At 45.1% G+C, this 24,777-nt stretch overlaps 1 protein-coding gene across 2 annotated transcripts; it reads left to right on the forward strand.

Moving 5' to 3' along the window:
• The first annotated feature begins 2,569 nt into the window (after nucleotides 1-2,569).
• LOC111970939 (anosmin-1-like) lies at nucleotides 2,570-24,367 on the forward strand. Of its 2 annotated transcripts, XM_070445957.1 has the most exons (14): nucleotides 2,775-2,865; nucleotides 6,551-6,596; nucleotides 12,028-12,087; nucleotides 12,395-12,617; nucleotides 12,947-13,131; nucleotides 13,340-13,469; nucleotides 14,084-14,295; nucleotides 14,872-15,004; nucleotides 18,228-18,359; nucleotides 21,255-21,343; nucleotides 21,488-21,659; nucleotides 21,911-22,227; nucleotides 22,648-22,789; nucleotides 23,671-24,367. In XM_070445957.1, exons 2-14 carry the CDS (start codon nucleotides 6,555-6,557, stop codon nucleotides 23,760-23,762), a joined length of 1,929 nt encoding a protein of 642 aa, XP_070302058.1. In that variant the 5' UTR covers nucleotides 2,775-2,865; nucleotides 6,551-6,554; the 3' UTR covers nucleotides 23,763-24,367. The 2 variants fall into 2 exon arrangements, with proteins under 2 accessions (XP_070302057.1, XP_070302058.1); XM_070445956.1 differs by lacking the exon at nucleotides 6,551-6,596 and having other exon boundaries at nucleotides 2,570-2,865.
• Nucleotides 24,368-24,777: the final 410 nt, after the last annotated feature.

The raw sequence follows: 24,777 nt of genomic DNA on the forward strand, positions 1-24,777 counted from the left end.
ACTCCACACCGCCCTTTCTCACCTGGACAAAAGGAACACCTATGTGAGAATGCTGTTCATCGACTACAGCTCAGCGTTCAACACCATAMTGCCCACGAAGCTCATCACTAAGCTAAGGACTCTGGGACTTAACACCTCCCTCTGCAACTGGATCCTGGACTTCCTGACGGGCCGCCCCCAGYTGGTAAGAGAAGGCAACAACGKGTCTGCCACGCTGATCCTTAACACTGGGGCCCTTCACGGGTGTGTACTTAGTCCCCTTCCCTGTTCACCCACGACTGAGTGGCCAAACACGACTCCAACACCATCATTACATTTGCTGATGACACGACAGTGATAGGCCTGATCACCGACAACAATGAGACGGCCTATAGGGAGGAGGTCAGAGATCTGGCAGTGTGGTGCCAGGACAACAACCTCTCCCTCAATGTGAGCAAGACAAAGGAGCTGATCGTGGACTACAGGAAAAGGCGGGCCGAAACGGGCCCCAATTAACATCGACGGGGCTGTAGTGGAGCGGGTGGAGAGTTTCAAGTTCCTTGGTGTCCACATCACCAACAAACTATCATGGTCCAAACATACCAAGACAGTCGTGAAGAGGGCACGACAAAACCTTTTCCCCCTCAAGAGAGTGAAAAGATTTGGCATGGGCCCCCAGATCCCCAAAAGTTTCTACAGCTGCACCATCGAGAGCATCCTGACRGGTTGCATCACCACCTGGTATGGCAACTGCTCTGCATCTGACTGTAAGACGCTACAGAGGGTAGTGCGAACGGCCCAGTACATCACTGGGGCCAAGCTTCCTGCCATCCAGGACCTATATAATAGGCAGTGTCAGAGGAAAGCCCAAAATTTTCAGAGACTCCAGTCACCCAAGTTCTAGACTGTTTTCTCTGCTACCGCACGGCAAGCAGTACTGGAGCGCCAAGTCTAGGACCAAAAGGCTCCTCAACAGCTTCTACCACCAATCCATTAGACTGCTGAACAATTCATAAAAATCGCCACCGGACAATTTACATTGACACCCCCCCCCTCTTGTACACTGCTGCTACTCGCTGTTTGTTTGTTACCTATGCATAGTCACTTCGCCCCCACCTACATGTACAGATTACCTCAACTAGCCTGTACKCCCGCACACTGACTCGGTACCGGTGCCCCCTGTATTTAGCCTCGTTAATGTTATTCTTATTGTGTTACTTTTTATTATAACTTTTTATTTTAGCCTACTWGGTGAATATTTTCTTCTTCTTGAACTGCACTGTTGGTTAAGGGCTTGTAAGTAAGCATTTCACGGTAAAGTCTACACTTGCTGTTTTCGGCGTYTGTGGTAAATAAAGTTTGATTTGATTTGACTTGAGAGGGGCCCCATGCCATTTCTACTAAATACGTGATTGCATTTAAACATGKWATTGTGGTCCAAATGACAAAAGACAGAGACTGASTTACCKWACCCTTCATCATTCACTCTCCGCAATCTCACTCTGTGTAAACTAAAGCTACTGTAAATGAACAGATTGAACCTGACTCTGGTTCTGAACTGCAGCCAGTGTTGGAAARGCTCCTCACCTGTAGACTAATTATGACACTGTAGTTAGTAGACAGCACAGCTGCTGTGATTCCACACAGCTCAGCACAGCACCACTCTATWAAACCTAACATAGAAGAGGTATGGGCCAGTCATTATCACCACAGGAGGCTAATGCTCCAAGCAGAGACTATTTTTCAARGAGCATGACCAAAAAAMACCAACTACGGGAGGATTTCTTCAATATTTCCAACACGTCATATTCTCTCCTTTCCGTGGGCAAGAAAACGGTGCCAAAASGTGGAGAGATACTTTGTGAGATATGGTAGTGGTTAGTTTTTATAGTTTTMCCCATTAAAATGTTGTTTTCTGCTACCGGTGAAAATGATGGGGTTCCCTGGAAGCTGTGTAACTTCCCGCCCCCCAGATAGGTTTCCATGAGGCAACAAACTGATTATACTAGAGAACTACTACACTATACTAACTATTGTTAGTCAGGTAAGTATCAATGAATGAATGAATGAATGGACGAATGGATGAATTACTTAATGAATGAATGAAAACGAAGGGACGAATCCCAAATAAGACACAATGAATATATAGAAAATTTGTTTTTCAGTACAGTCAAGGATAACATTTAAGAGATTATGAAGTGATTGTTGCAGTTCTATGTGTTTTTTTTTGTCCCCAGAAAATTGGGAAAGACCATAAACAGGTGTAGTGAGTGGCAGGTGAACAGGAGCGCTGAGGGGTGGATTCTGTCGATTTTGTTCATGTGTTATTACCCTTTATCAAAATGCCTTCCTCATTTGGAGCAGGACATTATCATTAAAGATATTACTCGACCTGGTTTTATCACGTGAGGTAGATTAGCCCTTACATTTAGATTGTAATTTTGGAGGCTATTTGCAAATTATAACTTAAAATATGTCAGCAATTAAACAATTAGATGGCAACAGTCCAAACTCATCACACACATCATGCCTGAGATCATTGATGTCTTCCAATGGCAGGCTGAGCTCAGWTCCTGYCTCCTCCCTTCGACATAGAAGTTTCATCAGTTTCCCGGGCTGCATCCACAAACTGTCACAAACTCGTCCCGTCGCTACGAGGGGAAACACGCAGGAGAAAAGGCCTAGACAATGTCATTATTTAAAAGTCGAGGTGTATTTGCGAGTCTTTGTTGGTGGAGTATCTTGTTCTTGAGTGTCAATGCGAAGACGAAGAGGAAAGACGAGACCCAGTCGATGAACGACGTCTACCGAGGGAGATGTGCGTCTAGGTGCCTCAGCTTGCACAGCACTCGCATAGCGACGCTTTCCAAACAATCTCAGGTGGAGGTAAGGCCAAAACAAGCGGGCGAGCATGCTGCTGTCTTCATGGAATAAAGTCAAAGTTGGATCAAACGCAGGCAATCCGATTTGTTTCTACTGCATCATATAATATTCCCTTTGCTTTTTATGCGCAAATGAATTAATAAACAAGAATGTGCTTGAAATAGATTTTATTTTTATTTATTTATTTAGTTGATTATTAACCGATAACTGACGTTTTGATTTTGGCCTCACAATAACTGCTTTAGATTTGGTAAGTTTGCAAGCAAACTAGACACAATATATGGAGACAGTTCAGTATCATGTTCTGACAGAGGAAACTGTCTATACACTGTACTRCTCATTAGAAAGTTCTCTTTACCATGTCCCATTTTTAAATCTGATTCTGCATTGAGAAGTGGAGCAACCTACTGGCTGATGGAGAGAGAGAGAGAGAAGCTTGTTATCCAAATTARGTCCATATCAAGCCCTTCACTACCCCTCCAGTCCCAAGCCTATGKCACTGTGACTGAGCCACCCAGGTCACATGATCAAGTTCATGTTCTCCTTTGATTTACAGATGACATCTGTAAATAGCCCATCCAACTACCTCATCCCCATATTGTTATTTCTTGTTTTGCTCCTTTGCACCCCAGTATCTCTACTTGCACGTTCATCTTCTGCACATCTATCACTCCAGTGTTTAATTGCTCAATTGTAATTACTTCGCCACTACGGCCTATTCATTGCCTCACCTCCCTAATCTTACCTCAAGTGCACACACTGAATATAGATTTTCTTTCTACTGTGTTATTGACTGTATGTTTGTTTATTCCATGTGTAACTCTGTGTTGTTGTTTGTGTCGCACTGCTTTGCTTTATCTTGGCCAGGTCGCAGTTGTAAATGAGAACTTGTTCTCAACTAGCCTACCTGGTTAAATAAAGGTGAAATAAATCAAATAAAACACACAGGGCATGGAGATAACTAAGCCTTAGCAGTGAACATGCCCAGTTACTCACTATTCAGCCTGAGGATTCAGAAGGATGGTCCTGTGAGAATACCCACTAGTATACTCCCATATAGTAGGCCTATATAGTTTACTGAATGAATTGCTCCATAGGGAATATGGAATGGGGAACTAGTGAGACACATGGCTATTAGCTATGGTTTATTATCATAGGACGGGAACTGCACTGACATCACATCATTAGCCACACTGTTAAGCACGTGTGACCTCTCTAAGGGTCAGGATATGACCTTTGACCTGTTTAATCACTACTTCCCACGGATCATGTAGCAGGGTCAATGTTAGATTGCAAGGGCAGCCCATCTATTCCCTCTGTGATGGAATTTCTGTCATAGATCGTAGATCAAGTCTACCCATTGTAGGAGTGGATAGGATACTATGTCATGTCAGCCTATAAAATGGCTAATTCTTATTGCCAGACTTGGGTTTAGCTACAGTAKGCTTCAGCTATACTTTTTCATCAATTCGACACATAGTAATGGACAGGTGAACGTGACTAAAATGAAGCATATTGGTTGAAAGGTCTCTGTTGGCAATGTGCTGGAAGCAGCCATGGAAATACYTCTTGGTACAGATTGTTGAATCTATCGTAAGCTTTCCATATTGAAAAGTCCCTTTCTGAGATTTTGTAACATGACATAATTTACGTCAGTCAGTGAATTCAAATCATGTTAATGCCACCATCAATCTGGATTATAGTTGTTGGACAGGACCATTAGAGTCTGCTTTGAGGTGGTTCAAACTTAGGCTTGCATCCCAAATGACACACATTCCCTATGTAGTGCACTACTTTTTTACCAGGGCCCGCAGGGATCTGGTGAAAAGTAGTGCACTATATAAGGAATAGGGTGCCATTTAGGGTGTAGCCTTACCCTTGATTTCRAGTCTTTCATGTGTAATATTTCGGAAACAATTGTCTGACTTGTGAGACTAGTTCTGATTTGCGTCAGAGGTCATATTGTGCTCCACTCATTTAGTCAAAGTGACATAACAAAATGCCCTCATCTTTTTAAAATGTGTTTTATTTSACCTTTATCTGTTCTGACTTTCATGTCCCTTGGGCTGCCATAGTAGCCTTCATAACATGGGTATGATGAATTGYYTGAGTCRCAAATGGTACCCTATTCCCTTCKTAGTGCACTACTTTTGACCACAGCCCTATAGGCCCTGTTCAAAAGTAGTGCACTATAATGGAKATATGGTGCCATTTGGGATGCAGKCATTCATTGACCTGATAATGACAGAGAGGTCAGATGACTATCTGTCTTTAGCCTTGCCTGTACTGTACACATCTGCGTGAACGTGCCTTAGGCATGCTGCAAGGAGGCATAAGGACTGCAGATGTGGCCAGGGCAATAAATTGCAATGTCCGTACTGTGAGACGCCTAAGACAGCGCTACAGGGAGACAAGACGGACAGCTGATCGTCCTCGCAGAGGCAGACAACGTGTAACAACACTTGCACAGGATCGGTACATCCGAACATCACACCTGCAGGACAGGTACAGGATGGCACAAGGAACGCACAATCCCTTCATTCCAGTGCTCAGACTGTCCGCAATAGGCTGAGAGAGGCTGGACTGAGGGCTTGTAGGCCTGTTGTAAGGCAGGTCCTCACCAGACATCACCAGCAACAACGTCGCCTATGAGCACAAACCCACAGTCGCTGGACCAGACAGGACTGGCAAAAAGTGTTCTTCACTGACGAGTCGCAGTTTTGTCTCACCAGGTGTGATGGTCAGATTCGCGTTTCGTCGAAGGAATGAGGCTTACACCAAGGCCTATACTCTGGAGCGGGATCGATTTGAAGTGAGGGTCCGTCATGTCTGGGCGGTGTGTCACAGCACATCGGACTGAGCTTGTTGTCATTGCAGGCAATCTCAACACTGTGCTTTACAGGGAAGACATCCTCCTCCTCATGTGGTACCCTTCCTGCAGGCTCATCCTGACATGACTCTCCAGCATGACAATGCCACCAGTCATACTGCTCGTTATGTGCGTGATTTCTGTAAGACAGGAATGTCAGTGTTCTGCCTGGCCAGTGAAGAGCCCGGATCTCACCCATTGAGCACGTCTGGACCTGTTGGATCGGAGGGTGAGGGCTAGGGCATTTCCCCCAGAAAGTCGCGGAGAATTGCAAGTGCTTGGTGGAAGAGTGGGGTAACATCTCACAGCAAGAACTGGCAAATCTGGTCAGTCCATGATGAGGAGATGCACTGCAGTACTTAATGCAGCTGTGCCAACAGATACTGACTGTTACTTTTGATTTGACCCCCCCTTTGTTCAGGACATATTATTCCATTCTGTTAGTCACAGTCTGTGGAAATGTTCAGTTTTATGTCTCAGTTGTTGAATCTTATGTTCATACAAATATATATAAGTGTTTGATGAAATTAAACGGAACATTAGAGGACATTTTTCTTTTGCCAAGTTTACTACTGACTGTCTCACCTGCTTCTTACTTCTTCTCTCCCCTAGTAATATACTACTGACTTCTCTATCTCTTTCTCTCCCTGAATTATTACTACTGACTGTCCTCTACTCTCTTCTCTCCCTAGTAATTATACTACTGACTGTCCTCTACTCTCTTCTTCCCTAGTAATATACTACTGACTGTCTCTACTCTCTTCTCTCCCTAGTAATTACCACTACTGACTGTTCTTCTACTTTCTTCTCTCCTTTCAGAACAATGGAGCCCTGGGCTGTGTCAAATCATAGACAGTGTGCCAAGGTAACTGTACTGATGTTTACATGCATACCAAACCTAACATGACGAAATCGCACAAAACTTGAATGATCTATTTCCAGAGGAAAAGCTCTCGGAAAGGCACAGCTGAACAAATAGCATGATACATCATTGTCATAGTGGTTCTTACACACTASTCTATGTACCATGCAATACCATACATCACTGTCAGCCAATATASTGRAGCTAGCTATGTACTGTTCCRCTGTAGATCATAGAGCCTACAAAATATATGATTTTAACGTATAGCGACAGGTGCTTTAGATGGATGCTTGGCTGTTAAGCTCTTAGTCTCTCCACTTTGTATTTTCATCAAACACATTTCTGCATATCCCTCTCTGGAAGTCATAATTGTCTTTGGGTAAAGAGGTCCACTCATCTTTGGTAATGAGGACAGTAACGTTCTCTAACAGCCCTTCAGTATACTAGCCCCACAGTGTACAGAAGTGAAGCTGACATGTTGCCTTTGTGCTTATTCCACAGGCTTCAGTATACTGTAGTATACGACAATAGAATGGTTGCACAGTTGTCATATCTCAGAACGCAAATAGCAGGCAAATACCATTATGAACAATATTATCTCACATGTTTTTGTTAAATTGAATAATGTTTTTTTTTCTCCCGATAACACGTTCACACTCGCAGCTATTTACTCTGAAGCCACYTTCCTAATTAGTTTCGAGTTGTCTTTGTGATTGTTTTGTTGCTTTGTTTACTACKGTGTAATACTCTGGTTAGTTGTGTGTTTGTGTCACCGTATGGGAGAGAAGCACAACAACACACGTCTCTGTCTGTGACAGACAGACTCAACCCAGGGTAGGCTCACAGCAGAAACGCAGTCCGCCCGCCGCTGACCTCTCTTGGTGGGTCCATGAAAACATTTAACCAASTGCTCAGCAGATTTCTCCAGAACTCCAGAGAGAGWTTTCACTCAAACTTTAAACCAYGTCAATCCCTGTAGCGTGATGGCATCCTCCACACCAGGTCCAAACCAATGTGCTGTTTTTTTGCTCTGTTTTTTAATGGTGAAACTGAGCATATAATAAAATTATACATTTCAGCGCTCTCCTTGTTTTCTTGAAGAGCGATGCTATTTTATTCTCGTTAAGAAAGTAATAATGATATTCTATTCTCGTTAAGAAAGAACACAGCCAATTAGAATCCTCTTCCTCGTGGAATGTTCATTACACGGCAGCTAATTGCCAAATTAGAGGCTCRGAAGTGGAGATGAAGAATCAATTTATTCTCACTAAYGAGATCTTAATGTCTCTGCGGTCTCACTTTAGAAGTAATCTTGCTTTGCTTTCAGTTCAGTTATGTATCACCAATGGTTCAGTATATCACTCGAACTCAACATTAGATTTGATTGGCTGCTCAAGGATTTCAGTCTGATTTTAAGGTCTTCCTGAAATGCCACTGCCTACTATGTAATCTGTAGTTCCAGCTCAACCACAAAATTGGAAGTCAGACCCTCATGTTTCGCAGTGTTTGATTACAGGCGATGATTTGTTTCGCTGCGTAAGCCATCGCATGTCTGCATTTGGTGATTGCTTGCAGCAGTGCTTACTGCTACACTAAAAGTCCARCCACAACTTATCGGAGACAACAACAGTGCTGCCATTTTTTTTTWAACCCTCAGTGATTACATCCAGTAGAGCTATGATAATGTTTGGTCACAATAGTCAGATCATCCTGTACTTTGCCCATTCACACTCAGCATCACGTTGTCTCTATGGACCTCCCTGGTAACGATGAGTGACTGTTAATCTGRCTGTCACTATCTCGTCGAGGCAGGCAGTCAATTAAGGCTACTATAGATGATTACCATAGCCTGACACAATAGAGTCCGGTCACATCTTCATTTAAAGGCTTAGCGGGGGATGACAGGATCGCTTCAGTGCCTCATTTAGGAGAGCCGTGGACGGTCATAATTGCCATGCCATTACACCGGGCAGTCTGTCAGCCTCTCAGTTCTGCAGATATGAATGCTTAGTTGAAGTCATTATTTTTTTATCACCTCACGACAAGCCAAGGCTCCTTCAGATTGGCGTTTAGGCAGCACTTGGGAGTCATTAGTGTACCAACTAACACTTACTGGTCTAGCAGTTGGGATGATGTGGCCCTAAGGACTAAAAACAAGGCTGAAATGGCACCCTATTCCATATATAGTGCACTACTTTTGACCAGAGCCCTATGCAGGCAATAGGGTGCCATTTCTAACACACCACATCTTCTTCCCTACACCACAGACATGACCATGTGAAATAATGAACAGTGTTAGCACTACAGAGAGCTGGCACAGCCTCTTGTGAAAGACTCTGGAACCCCCCCAAAGCCTGTTCAATTTGTAGAAACAGGAAGGGAGAGACAAAAGGCAGGGTCTTTTTTCTCCAGGGAGGGTGTCATCTGGGCACGGTATCAAACACTGTTGTGTGCTACAGTACAGCCAGTGRGCATCCCAAATGGCACCCTTTTCRCTATTTAGTGCATTTATTTTGACCAGGGCCCATATGGCGCTGGTCAAAGGGAGAGCACTATATAGAGAARAGGGTACCATTTGAGAAGCAGGCTCAGTCTACACCACCCAAACAGAACAGCAGCGTTATGCACGGTCAGAAGTCACTGAGGCCATTATCTACTGTCGTTCAGAGAGGAAACGGTTCACTCTTGTCCTACTGCATACTGAAATGGCCATGTGCACCCTGCTGGTGCTTTTCCTGTTTTCCCTGGTTCCTTTGTAAAACAGAGCAGGTTTTCCTGTGTTCAAAATTAAGAGTAAGCATTATTGACTTCCAAATGTCTATCAAACTTCTGCCGTCAAGGGGTAATACTCCTTTGTCTTTTGCCATCAGTGGAAGAGAGTCCTTAGGTGTTGTGTAAATTCCTAGACATTCTATCAGAGTCCGAGAACTCTGCTTTATTTGCGGTCGGTCGCTYGTGGAAAGGAATGCTTGGTTTGAGTTTGAAATGGGGCGGAAAACGAAGCGTAGCCGAGAGGCACAAAAAGAACGAGGAGACGAGAGAGCCTGAGCGTCAGTTGGGATTAGAGGAAGAATCTCAAGTTGGAGACCAGAGAAGGGAGATAAGAYATGACAGGACAGGGACACTCATAGTACGGCATGGCACTAGGCGATGGCGGGSAGCCGAGGATCTAGACACAATGGGAGAGCTTTAGACATGCAGTACACTGTAGTATGGAGGGACTGTAGGAGAGATAAAGCGAGGACAGGGTACTACAGGAGAGTAGAGGGGTAAGAGAGAGCTAGTTGAATGTATGAGCAATGTATGAGCATMTGTTACTGAATGGGAAAGGGTACAGCGTCAGGCTTTAGCAGTTTCAGGATGTTCCTTCCATACAAGTAGCAGTGGGGCCTGGGGCGAGCTCGGCAGGGTCTCCACATTTCCCCCACCATAAAGTGGGCACCTCAGCTTCATTTCAACGTGTGCCTCCTTCCTTCACATTATTCAGAGTTTCCGACAACTACCAACACTCTCCACCCCATTCCACCCCTCACACACTTACTCACACACACACACACACACGCTCACACACACACACACACACACACACACACACACACACTTTCTCATGTTTTCACAGCAACTGAAGATAAATGTGTTTCCCACTCTCATTCCGACCAAAACGTTGCCCCAGGATAACTCCAATCTTCACGCCTTGAAAACCTTCAACAACGCATTACATGGTTGAGGTTTTCTCTAGAAGGTTGTAGGAGTGTATTGGACATGCTGTTATACTTGTGTCAAGGCATAAGTAAGTAAGAAATAATAACCATAAGCATACCGAGTTTATATACTGAACACAAATATAAACMCATGTAAAGTGTGTAAAGTGTTGGTCCCATGTTTTATGAGCTGAAAAAGATCCCAGAGATTGCCAAGACAATCCATCCACCTGACAGGTGTGGTATATCAAGAAGCTGATTAAACAGCATGATAATTACAAAGGTACACCTCGTGCTGTGGACAATGAAAGGCCACTCTAAAATGTGCAGTTTTGTCACACAATACAATGCCACAGATGTCTCAAGTTTTGAGGGAGTGTGCAATTGGCATGCTGACTGCAGGAATGTCCACCAGAGCTGTTTCCAGATAATTGAATGTTAATTTCTCTACCATAAGCCAAATACACCATGACAGCGCAATACACAAGGGGTGGAACAGTGGCAAAGGTACCCACAGGACAAACAGAATAATATTAGGCTGAGGAGAGATTAAATAGCATTAATACAACAAAAATAATTCTAAACACACCTTTAGTTTACAAAGTTAAACAGATGTATTTTTTCTTCATAATAAGCAGGAGTAATATTCTTAGATCAGAATGACAACGTTTTTAGAAAATTTGCCGGTACGTCCAACCGGCCTCACAACCACAGACCACGTGTAACAACGCCAGCCCAGGACCTCCACATCCGGCTTCTTCACCTGCGGGATCGTCTGAGACCGGCCCCTCGGACAGCTGATGAAACTGAGGAGTATTTCTGTCTGRAATAAAGCCCTTTTTGTGGGGAAAAACTTGTTCTGATTGGCTYGGCCTGGCTCCCAAGTGGGTGGGCCTATGCCCTACCAGGCCCACCCATGGCTGCGCCCCTGCTCAGTCATGTGAAATCTATAGATTAGGGCCTAATTTATTTATTTAAATTGACTGATTGCCTTATATGAAATGTAACTCAGTAAAATCATTGAAATTGTTGCATGTTGCGTTTATATTTTTGTTCAGCATAGTTAAACCTGGATATCAAATGGATGTTGTTATTGTAATATGGTAACTTTCAAATTACCCCTAGAGCCACCAGCCTTACTATACATTGTGATGCAACATTCCCCACTGCCTTCCTCCATGGCTACCAACCACGGTGTTTCATTGCAGCATGAAATTGGAAATGGGAATATTCCCCTGGGCAGTCTAGCCTGAGTTACTCATGCAGGAAGAGTGTCTCTCAGGGGACAAGGACAGCAGTACAGATCTACAAGCCGCTACAGGYAGCACATAGTTAATAACAAACACACTGTGGAAGAGTGGTGTTCTTTGATTTTCAAACATCCTATTTATTTCCCTTAAACTGATGTTCGCCAAATTAAATGTGGGTCCAGCAACCYACTGTCAAGTTCTTTAGCTATTCTTTCCTCAAGAGAGTCAGGAACACCGACAAGGCCACAGATGTCAGATGCATACAAAGATTCCTCCCAATAAACCTCAAGCTGCTAAAGTTTGTGGTAACACTTTTTGCTGTTATATTGAGGGAGCTTGAGGGCAGAAGAAGTATTCAAGTATTTTTTTTGAATACCGTGGTGGCACGTTTTTCATTTATTAAGCTGCTTCAGATATCTCCTGTGGTGGCATGGAAGGTGTAACAAGCCCTCACCTCCATCTCTGTTTCTCTCACCTTCAAAGTGCCTGGAACCCTGCAAGGCCTCCTGGGACCTGAAGAGCCAGTGTCGGGAGCTTTGTGAGGTATGATGACTTTTGATAGCCTCCCACTTCGTTAAGTTAGGYGGGAGGAACACCCTGAGGAGAGGCTTCATGTTGAGAGGCTAAATTAGTAGAGTTCAGTTCAGATTCTCCTCCATAGACATTTTCTTGGCAAAAGTAATCTGACACAGGCAAATGTTACCTCAGTGCTTCTTCAATTTCCTTACTCAGTAAGTAATCCGAAACTGATCTTCTTCTTACAGTGTCTGCACAGTTTTTCTGCATGTTATTTTAGTAGTAAAGCATCTGTGCTTTCTCTGTCTGTCTGTCCCCCAATCCTCCACCCCAGCGCTCAATTCCCAAGAAGCACTGGGAGTGTGTGACGAGTTGTGAGTTCCTGCGCTCGGTGGTGGCAGTGAAGCAGGGTGACTGCCCCGCCCCTGAGAAGGCCAGCGGATTTGCGGCGGCGTGTGTGGAGGGATGCAWGGAGGACAGAGAGTGCAATGCCCWGACGAAGTGCTGTRCCAACGGCTGTGGGCACACCTGCCAACCTCCCAAGAACCTTAACAAAGGTACAGCAACCTCCASTACACACAGTATGTTCAGTAAAATAGACAGGAAACTTCAGTATGTACATTTTTTGTTGGTTGGTTACAACCAATATATTATCTGCAACCAATTTGTGGGTCAATTCAAAGATGAGATAAAAAAACTAACTTTCGCTTAGATAATTCACTGATGTCAGTGGAAGGTTCGATTCCCTGAGCTAACTATGTAAAAAATCTGCCGATGTGCCCTTGAGCAAGGCACTTAACCCTAATTGCTCTGGATAAGAACGTCTGCTAAATGACTAAAATCAAATGATCACATGACCTTGAACCGACCCACTTCACCCTTCCAGGAGCCCCTCTGAAGCCCAGGAAGGAGCTGAGTTTTGAGGAGCTGAGGTCTGGCCAGATGGAGGTGAGCTGGTCCTCCCGATTCAACGTGTCGGCCGAGCCGGTCATCTACGTGGTCCAGAGGAGGTGGAACTACGGGATACAACCCAGTGAGGACGCTGCTACACAGTGGGAGGTGGTAGCACAGGTTAGTCAGCCTTTTTTTGGGATGCTTAGTTATTAATACTGGATTTAGTTGATTATAAGGGGACAAATTAATGTAATCTACTTAGAGTTCAATGTGTGGCAATGTATTGATTGTTCATGAAGTTAAACAACTCTCTCTCTCTCTCTCTCTCTCTCTCTCGCTCTCTCTCTCTCTCTCTTTCTCTCTCTCCCTCTCTCGCTCTCTCTAGACCACGGAGGAGAAAGCGCGGCTGGCTGATATCCGGGCAGGCCGGTGGTACCAGTTCAGAGTGGCAGCAGTGAACGTCCATGGGACCAGAGGGTTCACCACTCCCAGTCGCCACATCCACACCAAGAAAGGTGTGCGTGTGTGTTTGTTTGTGTGTCTGCTTGTGTATGTGTGTGTGTGTGTGTGTGTGTGTGAGTGAGGCTGGCTTAAACAACCTGGGGTGATATTGCACTGACTGTAATGAAGATGAATACAGACTAATTACATTGGCTTTTGGCCATTTCTGAAGTGCTGTATTGTGCTTAAGCCCCCTAGAGCTGTAATACCTTCCAGTCAATGTATGAATAGCTTTCATAGACAGTTACTAAAGCTTAATGTATTTGGCAGCTGTAATGTGCGGTGTGGGTTAGCTGTGCTGCATTTGTCAGCGAGAATGCCTCCATGATTGATTGACCTTTTTACTGCAGTGGGTTAAATCAGGGTCACACAGACTGATTTTTGGTCCAAATCTACTTTGAAACAGAAGTATACACCTCACACACATGGTTATGGGCTTTAAAAAAAGAAGACAACTGTACCATGTCAGATATAGAGTTGAAATGTGTTACATTTTGAGTTTGCATCCCAATATTACACTTTATATACATCACAGAAGACTGAAATATAACAAAACGGTTTGACCTAGAAACACCAGAAACACTACTGATGTCTACTTCAGACCAATGACACCTGATGTCGTCCCCAGACCCCTCCGGCCCCCCTGCCCCATCTGAGCTGAGGGTGTCCAACGTGACCTTTGGCCCCGGCGGCAGGGCGGTGTCGGTCCGGCTGCGCTGGTCCATCCCCTCAGACCTGGATGTCCCTGTACACCACTACAAGGTGTCCTGGAGCTGGGCCACAGGCAGCACTGGGGCCACAGCACCACCTAAGACCAAGAGGAGGAAGATGGTCAATGGGGTAAGTCGTAGAGTAAGGCCCCTACCTTGACATGTTGGMCCCATGTGGTAGGTCAGTCATACCAATAGAAATGGAATGACGTGGCCTGAGGGGCTTTGGCGGTCTCGTCATACTATTTCTAGAAACTTAAATGGTTCTTCGGCTGTCCCCATAGGAGAACCATTTTGGAACCCRTTTTCTACCCTGACATGTAGACACTCATTAACATGGGACATTCCCTGGGACAATGTAGAGTGGAAGCCTGTTCTTTCTTTCCTCAAGCCACAACAAATGTAATGGAAGGATAAACAATGGCAGTGTGTGTGGCTGTGATGGCATAAACCCTCCAATCGCATGGTGCTTAGTGCTTACACACCAAACCAAGCAATTGTATAGTTGTCACGTTTGGCAAATGAATCGCAAATTGATGCTATTAAATCTGCATTAGCTCGTGTCTGTTTTGGAAAATGAAAATTTCCCGGCAATTTATTGCTGTGGTTATTGGACCTACTTTGTACCTTTTGTTGTGTGGATGCAGAGGACACAGCATGGTCTTCCTGACCCTATAACCCCTCTGTCCTGTGTGTGTGTATCCAGGGGCAGAGCTATGTGGAGCTGGAGAGTCTGCGAGCTAACAGGAGTTACAGTGTGGAGCTACAGGCCGTGTCTTACTGGGGACAGACCCCACTGAAAAGTCCCAAAGCCACCCTGCACTTCAACACACGACACAGTACGTCAACAACAGTCAAAGCTTATCAGCTGTCATTTGCTAAGGAAAATATTTGATAATTAGGCTCCCCAAATTCTGGGAACATTCTCAAAGTTCCCTGGTTTTTCCAGAAATCCCAGTTGGAGGATTTACAGAATTTTGCAACTCTATTAAATATTTACCCAGTATATTGAGGTTGGAAGAGTGATATACTACATGACCAGTCACGAGTCATGACTGCAGTCAAATACCGTTTATTACGGTAATTAGGCTTCTCCAAGCTCTGATGCTGCTGATGGTCATTATTAGCCTACCAAACTTGCAAACTGCCTGGTACTCAGCATCAATGCAATTGTAATCGAAAATCTAATCAAATACGTCATGAGAGCCAATGAGCTCATATTGCGCAACATTTCTATAGGCTATGCAATTGCGTGAGAAAACAGAGTGATGGCCTCTATTAAAAAGAGGAGGATCCCATCAGCTTTCTAAGGCTAGGCCTACTATATTTATTTCTCAACTTTCCTAATATTAAGCACATTGTTTATCTTTACAACAGGGGTATAGCCTTCCTGGCTGGCGTGAAAATGAACCACGGGAAAAGCGTCCTCCATTTGCTGTTTAAGTGCATAGATGGCATGTATTTGTTCCACTGCCCATGTTTCGAGACAGGTGCATGATAATGGTCCATTTTAAATAAAAACAAATTTCACACATATATTATTTAGTATATGTAAAGACAAGATTAAATTAAGAATAGTCTGATGGGTGACAYTATTAGCCTATCACTTGTGAATTCTATATTATCACTTGTGAATGATGCCCAGCATAAGAAACAATGCCTTTTTTTGCGACTTTTTCTAATCATAGTCGCACACATAACCCATAGGCCTGTTTTGATAAGGTTTGTATTACAACTAAAGTGGCCAAATAACTTCTTAAAATTAAGCACATTAATCTGCTTTACAAGGGGTGTCGAGCCTAACTGGCATCCATAAAGCAGCGCGTGAGTTTCAGGTTTGGGGAAGATCATTTTCACCATAAAATGGCACCTTTATAGTAAAAGCATTACATGCATAATTACATTTGGGGTCATGGCAGCAAAAGGCCTGGATTTATTTAGGGGGCATTACGGCCACACAAAGGGGATGCCGCCAGGGAATTCTTCATACTATTATTCTTTATACTATTAAATAATATTAAATAATGCCACTGAATTCTAAACAATTCAGTGGCAACAATTCAGTGTCTGCTAAATGAACTAGTGTAGCCCACAGCCATATAGCATAGCCAGATCAGGGCCTAACATCAGGACAACTCAGAGTATGCTATTCTGTTCTTCAGAAATAGACTACTTTTCCTTAATATCATGTTTCTTTAGACCTGTCTAAAATAAATAATGGATTTATTGTGATGGTGTAGGCTATGTTACATGGATTTATTAGACTTTTTAAAATGTAGATGTTCCAAAGGTCTGAATCAGTGGCTTGTAGGCTATGCGTGGAAGCCAGAATTTGCTAAATGTGTTTATGTTAATTAACGGTCAATTACTGTGAGGCCAGCAGTTATTTGCTTGACAATCACCGGCTGACAGAACTTCATGACTGCCACAGTTGAGAAATAAATTGTTGGTCCAACTTTTGCTGCTATAACACTCTTCTGGGAAGGCTTTCCACTAGATGTTGGAACATTGCTGCGGGGACTTGCTTCCATTCAGCCACAAGAGCATTAGTGAGCATTAGTGAGGACACTGATGTCGCAGTCGGCGTTCCAATTCATCCCAGAGGTGTTCGATGGAGTTGAGGTCAAGGCTCTGTGCAGGCCAGTCAAGTTCTTTCACACCAATCTTGACAAACCATTTCTGTATGGACCTCGCTTTGTGCACGGGGGCATTATCATGCTGAAACAGGAAAGGGTCTTCCCCAAACTGTTGCCACAAAGTTGGACACACACAATCATCTAGAATGTCATTGTATGCTGTAGCGTTAAGATTTCCCTTCACTGAAACTGAGGGGCCTAGCCCGAACCATGAAAAACAGTCACAGACCATTATTCCTCGTCCACCAAACTTTACAGTTGGCACTATGCATTGTGGCAGGTAGCATTCTCCTGGCATTCGCCGAACCCCAAGTTTGTCTGCCAGATGGTGAAGCGTGATTTATCACTCCAGAGAACGCATTTCCAATGCTCCTGGGTCCAATGGCGGTGAACTTTACACCACTCCAGCCGACGCTTGGCATTGTGCATGTTGATCTTAAAAAAATATAATAATTGAATTGTAATCTGATTTTAGACATGATCATGTCTTCAGAGGAAAAAACAAACAAAAGTAAGCCTATTTTTTATTAAGATTTCATATAAGCAATATGATTTAATGTGACATAAAACAACAGTCAAACATCAGTCAGAACACAGCCTGTCTATTCTGTCATGTGATTTCAGGTCCTCTGCCTGAGAAAATGTCTTGTGTGTGGCTGCTCGGCCATGGAAACCCATTTCATGGAGCTCCAGCCTAACAGTTCTTGTGCTGACGTTGCTTCCAGAAGCAGTTTGGAACTCGGTAGTCAGTGTTGCAACCAAGGACAGGCGATTTTTACACGCTTCAGCACTCGGTGGTTCCGTTCTATGAGCTTGTGTGACCTACCACTTCGCGGCTGAGCCGTTGTTGCTCCTAGACGTTTCCACTTCACAATAACAGCACTTACAGTTGGGCAGAAATTTGACGAACTGACTTATTGAAAAGGTGGCATCTTATGATGGTGCCACGTTGAAAGTCACTGAGCTCTTCAGTAATGCCATTCTACTGCCAATGTTWGTCTATGGAGATTGCATGGCGGTGTGCTCAATTTTATACATCTGTCAGCAACGGGTGGGGCTGAAATAGCCGAATCCACTAATTTGAAAGGGTATCCACATACTTTTGTATATACTGTATTGTGTATGTACATTGGATGGTGCCCTCATTGATCATGTCCCCGCTTAAAATTTTCTGGGTATCTGGATTGACAGAAAAGGCTAATTGAGGATATTTTTACTGAATAGTGTGTTTGTTTCCTATGAATGTGTTTTGCATTTTGTGTATTGATYTGTATACAGGGCTGATCGTTGAAAGAGACCTTGGTCTCAGCATGACTCCCTGTCAAAATGAGGGTAAAAAGGGAAAGCTATAGTGTTTTGGCATGTAATGTATGTTTGCATCTGATCTAACATCGCTTTGTTCCCATTTTCATTGTTCCACAATCAGGGGAGGAGCAGAGGTCTGGCGCCCACCCGGTCCCCGTCTCCGAGGGCCTTATCCCTGATGTAATGGATGTGGGCACCCCCTTCTACCAGGATGGCCAGCTGCAGGTCCGGGTCTACTGGCAGAGGAGCACCGGTATGCAGGGAGAAACCTAGACACAGCCACACACGCATGAATGAACGCACGCATAGGCACACACACACACACACACACACACACACACACACATATGATTTGGCCTTTGATAAGAACAGCAGTGCTGCTGAGGAAATAATCCTCTAACCACCACCTCCCTATCGTTATGTAAACAGAGAGATTATCGTAAATGTACAGGCTGCTTGTGGGTAATTAAACAAACAAAAGGATGAAACAAAAGGCTGCTTTCTTACAAGCTGATAAGATGCACAGAAGTACATCCTGAATCCTGTTCATGCAGGAACATGAAGCCCAGTACGCGAGCCGCATCGGTGACTCACATGGCTACCCAGAGCACACTCACTGGGCTACCCAGAACGCACCACAACACTGGGCTACCCAGAGCACACACACTGGGCTTACCCAGACAACCCACTGGCTACCAGAGCACACACACTGGGCTACCCAGAGCACACACACTGGGCTACCCAGAGCACACACACTGGGCTACCCTGAGCACACACACTGGGCTACCCAGAGCACACACACTGGGCTACCCAGAGCACACCACTGGGCCTACCAGACAACACACTGGCTACCCAGAGCACACACACTGGGCTACCAGAGCACACACACTGGGCTACCCAGAGCACACACAACTGGCTACCCAGAGCACACACCACTGGGCTAACAGAGCACACACACTGGGCTACCCAGAGCACACACACTGGGCTACCAGAGCACACACACTGGGCTACACAGAGCACACACACTGGGCTACCCAGAGCACACACACTGGCTACCAGAGCAACAACACTGGGCTACCCAGAGCACACACACTGGGCTACCAGAGCACACACACTGGGCTACCCAGAAGCACACACACTGCTACCAGAGCAAACACTGGCTACCAGAGCACACACACTGGGCTACCCAGAGCACACAACTGGGCTACCAGAGCACACACACTGGCTACCCAGAGCACACACACTGGGCTACCCAGAGACACACTGGGCTACCCAGAGCACACAACATGGGCTACCCAGAGCACACACACTGGGCTACCCAGAGCACACACACTGGCTACCGAGCACACACACTGGCTACCCAGAGCCACACACTGGCTACCCAGAGCAACACACACTGGGCTACCCAGAAACACACAACACTGGGCTACCCAGAGCACACACACTGGGTACCCAGACACACACACTGGGCTACCCAGAGCACACACACTGGGCTACCAGAGCACACACACTGGCTAACCAGAGCACACACACTGGGCTACCCAGACACACACACTGGGCTCCCAGAGCAACACACACTGGGCTACCACAGAAGCACACACACTGGCTACCAGAGCACACACACTGGGCTACCCAGAGCACACACACTGGGCTACCCAGAGCACACACACTGGGCTACCCAGAGCACACACACTGGGCTACCCAGAGCACACACACTGGGCTACCCAGAGCACACACACTGGGCTACCAGAGCACACACACTGGCTACCCAGAGCACACACACTGGGCTACCCAGAGCACACACACTGGGCTACCCAAGACACACACACTGGGCTACCCAGCACACACACTGGCACCCAGACACACCACTGGGCTACCCAGAGCACACACACTGGGCTCCCAGAGCACACACACTGGGCTAACCAGAGCACACACACTGGGCTACCAGAGCAACAACACTGGGACCGTAGTCACGAGCTACCTGGTCACCCAGAGCACACACACTGGGCTACGCAGGCCACACACATAGGGCCAGAGACAACACACACTGGGCTACCAGCAGCACACGTGGCTACACCAGGCACACGCACACTGGGCTACCCAGAGACACACACACGGGCTACCAGAGCACACACACTGGCTAACCGAGTGGACACATGCACCACAGGAGCACACGACTGGGCTACCGAGCACACATCACAGAGAGACCATGGCAAACACGGCACCCGAGCACACACTGGGACTACCCAGAGCACACCACTGGGCTAGCCAGAGCACTCCCAGCTACAGCTGGCTACCCAGAGCACACAGAAGAGACACTGGGCTACCAGAGCACACACACTGGGCTACCCAGAACACCACAGCAATGGCTACCCAGAGCACACCACACTGGGAGACCTAACCACCGAGCACACACACTGGGCTTACCCAGAGCACACACACTGGGCTAACCAGAGCACACACACTGGGCTAACCAGAGCACACACACTGGGCTAACCAGAGACACACTGGCGCTACCAGAGCACACACTACTGGGTCTACCCAGAGCACACACACTGGGCACCCAGAGCACACACACTGGGCTACCAGAGCACACACACTGGGCTACCCAGAGCACACACACTGGGCATACCCACCAGAGCACACACACTGGGCTAACCAGAGCACACACACTGGGCTAACCAGAGCACCACACACTGGGCTACCCAGAGCACACACACTGGGCTACCCAGAGCACCATGCACCAGAGCTCACACACTGGCTACCCAGAGCACACACACTGGGCTAACCAGAGCACAGACACCTGCTAACCAGAGCACCACACTGGGCTAACCAGAGCAACACCTGGGCTAACAGAGCACACACACTGGGCTAACCAGAGGCACACGACACTGGGCTAACCAGGCACACACACTGGGCTAACCAGAGCACACCACTGGGCAACTCAGCAAGAGCCAACTGAGGAACGGCTTCTTTACATTTTGCATCAAATAATCTGTTCTGTTTGAACAAGTTGAGCTTTATAAGTGAACTATTGACTCTTATTTTGAAAGGACAATGTGTGCTTTGTCACCAGTGTTATGCGACAAATCGGCAGTTGATTGATAATGAATGATTATTGATTGATACTACTTTCAATTTCTCTCAGATCCCACCGTAGTTCGGTATCGTGTCCAGTGGGTACCAGAGTACTGTGGACACAACCAGACCAAAGGAGCGGACAAGATCATCACACGGGTAACCAGTTTCATTCAGCCATACAACCGATTTATGGTGAAACAAGTTATGGTGAAACTACGACAAAGGGTATATATCTCTATTGGAGTTACAGTATAGGCTGCTCTCATCATATCTGTGTCCGCTGTCTTTAACCTCTTACAGGAGGGCTTTGCCAGCCTCCCCGGCTTGCTCTTCTCCTGTAAGTACAGAGTGAACCTCCAGCCACTGGGTACTAAGGGACGTGCCCAGGCAGAAACCACCTTCTTCTTTACCCCCTCCTGTGCCAGCATCAGGGCCAAGAGCCCCAAACACATAGCCTGTCCCGGCCAGGAAGGTGAGACACCACTGACCACCCAAAGACCACTTTGGTCACTTTGTCATTGACCTAGTGACCCTTCAATTCACATGTCCATTGGTGTACCCCTCTATGTTTGAGATCAACTACATTGAAGTCGGACTGAATCACTGATCTACATATCACCTTGCATCCTAAATAACTAGTCATTATGTGATCAAGATTTGCAATTCTGCGCATTGCTTTGCTCAAACTGGTCCCCTCAAACACTCTGTATGTTTGTCCCATAGGAACTCCTCCTCCGAAGGTGCTGTCCAAGGCAGAGAACCTGACCGCCTCCTTCATGGCCCACAAGGGTAACGTCACAGCTGTGTTTACATGGGAGGTGTCTGCGCCACTCCCACCCCGAGAGCTCCACGGGTTCCAGGTCACATGGGCGGAAGTGACCTCAGCCAGTCGCCATAACAACCTTCCCAACAGCCTAATCTCACAGTCCCAGATACTANAGCTCCACGGGTTCCAGGTCACATGGGCGGAAGTGACCTCAGCCAGTCGCCATAACAACCTTCCCAACAGCCTAATCTCACAGTCCCAGATACTACCACCAGTAAGTCCATCAGTATAAACCCAAATAGTGCTGTCCCACTGGGCACAGACGTCATTTCAGCCTCTTTTCCACGTTGAAATGACGTGGAAACAACGTCCATTCAACCAGCGTCTCCCCAGTGGGGTGCCACTATAACTGGAATCCCATATCAACTCAATGAATTAGCCCACCTTTATGCAACAAATCTGACCATTTGTCTCAGGAAATCAAAATTCCCATAAATAACCAACAAATGTCCAAGTAATCCATTTTCACAAGTTCCCATGATTTGTTGCGGTTTAAAGAAGTAGTTTCACGGCAAAGGGGGGTGGGGGTGTAGTAGAGTACGGTGACCAAAACATCCATATAGGAAAAAGCCAACCAGCTCCCCCTTTTCACAGTAAATGAGCCCCTGTATTGCTGTCTTCACTCTTCTCTCAGGAGCGTACTGTCCTGGTAGTGTCAGGTCTGCAGCTAGCCACCCTCTACAGGCTGGAGATCCAGGTGATTGGAGCAGGAGGAGAGGGTCCTGCCACCACCAAGACTTTTTGCACTCCCGACATCTCACCAGTCCTGCAGCACAGTAAGATCATTGATTGGATTATCTTGCTCTTTTCCAAATGCTAAAAGAGATTTACAATGAGAATACGCACATGCATAACCACTGATAACTGATGTTCTGTTAAACATGGCCAGTTTGAGAGGTGTTAGAAAATGTAATGTAAAAAATGGGTGATGTTGCAGTCTGACTAGGGTTGCAAAGGAAGAGTATATTACTGGAAACTTTCGAAGTCTACCAGTAAACTGCCATAATTTTGTAACTTTCAAGGAATGTATGGAATTTTACCAGATGACATCTAGTGGCCTTTTGGGGTACTGCCGACTATCTCTGGCCCTCTGTGTGGTCTCATGTAAAARATATTACAAAAAATCCAATAAGATGATTTTAAAATAAATAAATGAATGTCAAGGCTATAAACTTTATTCTAAATATATAAACCAACTTAGTAAATGTGTTTAATATGAGGATTTCCGCATGAACTATCCTTTATGRTTTTTACTCACTTATTTATTTGACTATATCAATATGTTTTTGCTGTAAATGTTTTGGGTACAAAATGGTTGTAGTTGTGAAAAAATACAATAGTTGGAGGAGTTGCAGAGTTCATTGAAAATAATGCCATTGTTGATTAGATGCTTTTTTCATTAATTACGCTATTTTCTCTTGAACCATATGGTCTATCCACTAGAAACTCATGGACAATATGGACACAGATATAATAAATGTATACTTTATATATGAATAAATATATGTTTTGGTTATTCAAGTATAAATCACTATAGTTTCCATAGATTATCTGTTAATTGCCATTATTACTGAAGAATCTAGTAACTTTCGTAAATGACCGGTAGCTTTGCAACCCTAACTCTGACCATATCGTTGACTTGTTTGTCCTATCTCAGGACCTAGACTCAGGAATCATCACCAGCACCAGCCCAACATAGAGGCACTGAGAGATCAGCTGACCAGAGCTGACCAGACTGCACAGAACTAACCTCCCAGACTCAGGKCACTGGAGAACAGCCACCAACAGAAGGGAGAAGGGTCCTCTTTCAGACACTACTTAGTCATGCRTCTACTGTTGTATGTACGCCCTACCAATCAAAGAAATTGCTAACAAGTAGCCCACCAATAAACAGTTGACCCAACCCTTCAATGAGGAAATGCTTCTGAATGTTGCATGTGGATATGAGTCGTTATACAGTAGATTAAGATTCCTTAGAGACCTTGGCTTTGCATGTAAAATCCTAGTGTTTCTGGCATGAAATGGTTTGTATTACAACCTCCCTCTCTCCGACAAATAGACAACGACTTGTCGCTGTTAATTAATTAAAAACGTTAATATAAAAGTTATATCATTTTACGTTTTAATAGGCTGAAGATGTCATATTGTGTCCCAACTCTCATGTACTGTAAATGGTGTACATACAGTTTGTCTATAATTTATTTATGTCTACAATGGTTTATTTGTATGTATTACTGTACACAGTTGTCTTTGTGTTACTTTTGACTGTTTATGTTCTTTCTAGTTCACCCTTTTGTAAACTGACATACCCTGTATAGAGATGTTTTAAGTAAAAGTACATTCCATGTCAAAAAGCATTGTGTCTGTGCATATTTTATACTGTATGGTTCAAAAGTCCATAGTTATAACCAGAGAAAATGGACGAAGTTCTTGTTATTCATTACATTATATATGGGTGGTGTGCAAAACAAAAGGTGAGCTCAGGGGACGAGGAGGAGTAAACACAAAAAAACACCACAAGGCAACACCAGTCTATCAACAGCGTTCCCCTATTCGATACCCCCATAGATTGCAAAGGCTTATCACACTTGTTCCCATTCAACCCGCTTCCAACTGGGTCTCTGTGTTTTGCCATGTCTAACTACAACTATTTTGTGCACATGCATCTGAATATGACTCTGCTGTGGTCTCTCTGCTCTTTATCCCTCTCCTATTTTACATTCTTGGTCCCTTTACCGTTACTTTTTATCTTATAGGGAGTTGT

The sequence above is a fragment of the Salvelinus sp. IW2-2015 genome, linkage group LG12, assembly GCF_002910315.2.
Source record: "Salvelinus sp. IW2-2015 linkage group LG12, ASM291031v2, whole genome shotgun sequence".
Lineage (NCBI taxonomy): Eukaryota > Metazoa > Chordata > Actinopteri > Salmoniformes > Salmonidae > Salvelinus > Salvelinus sp. IW2-2015.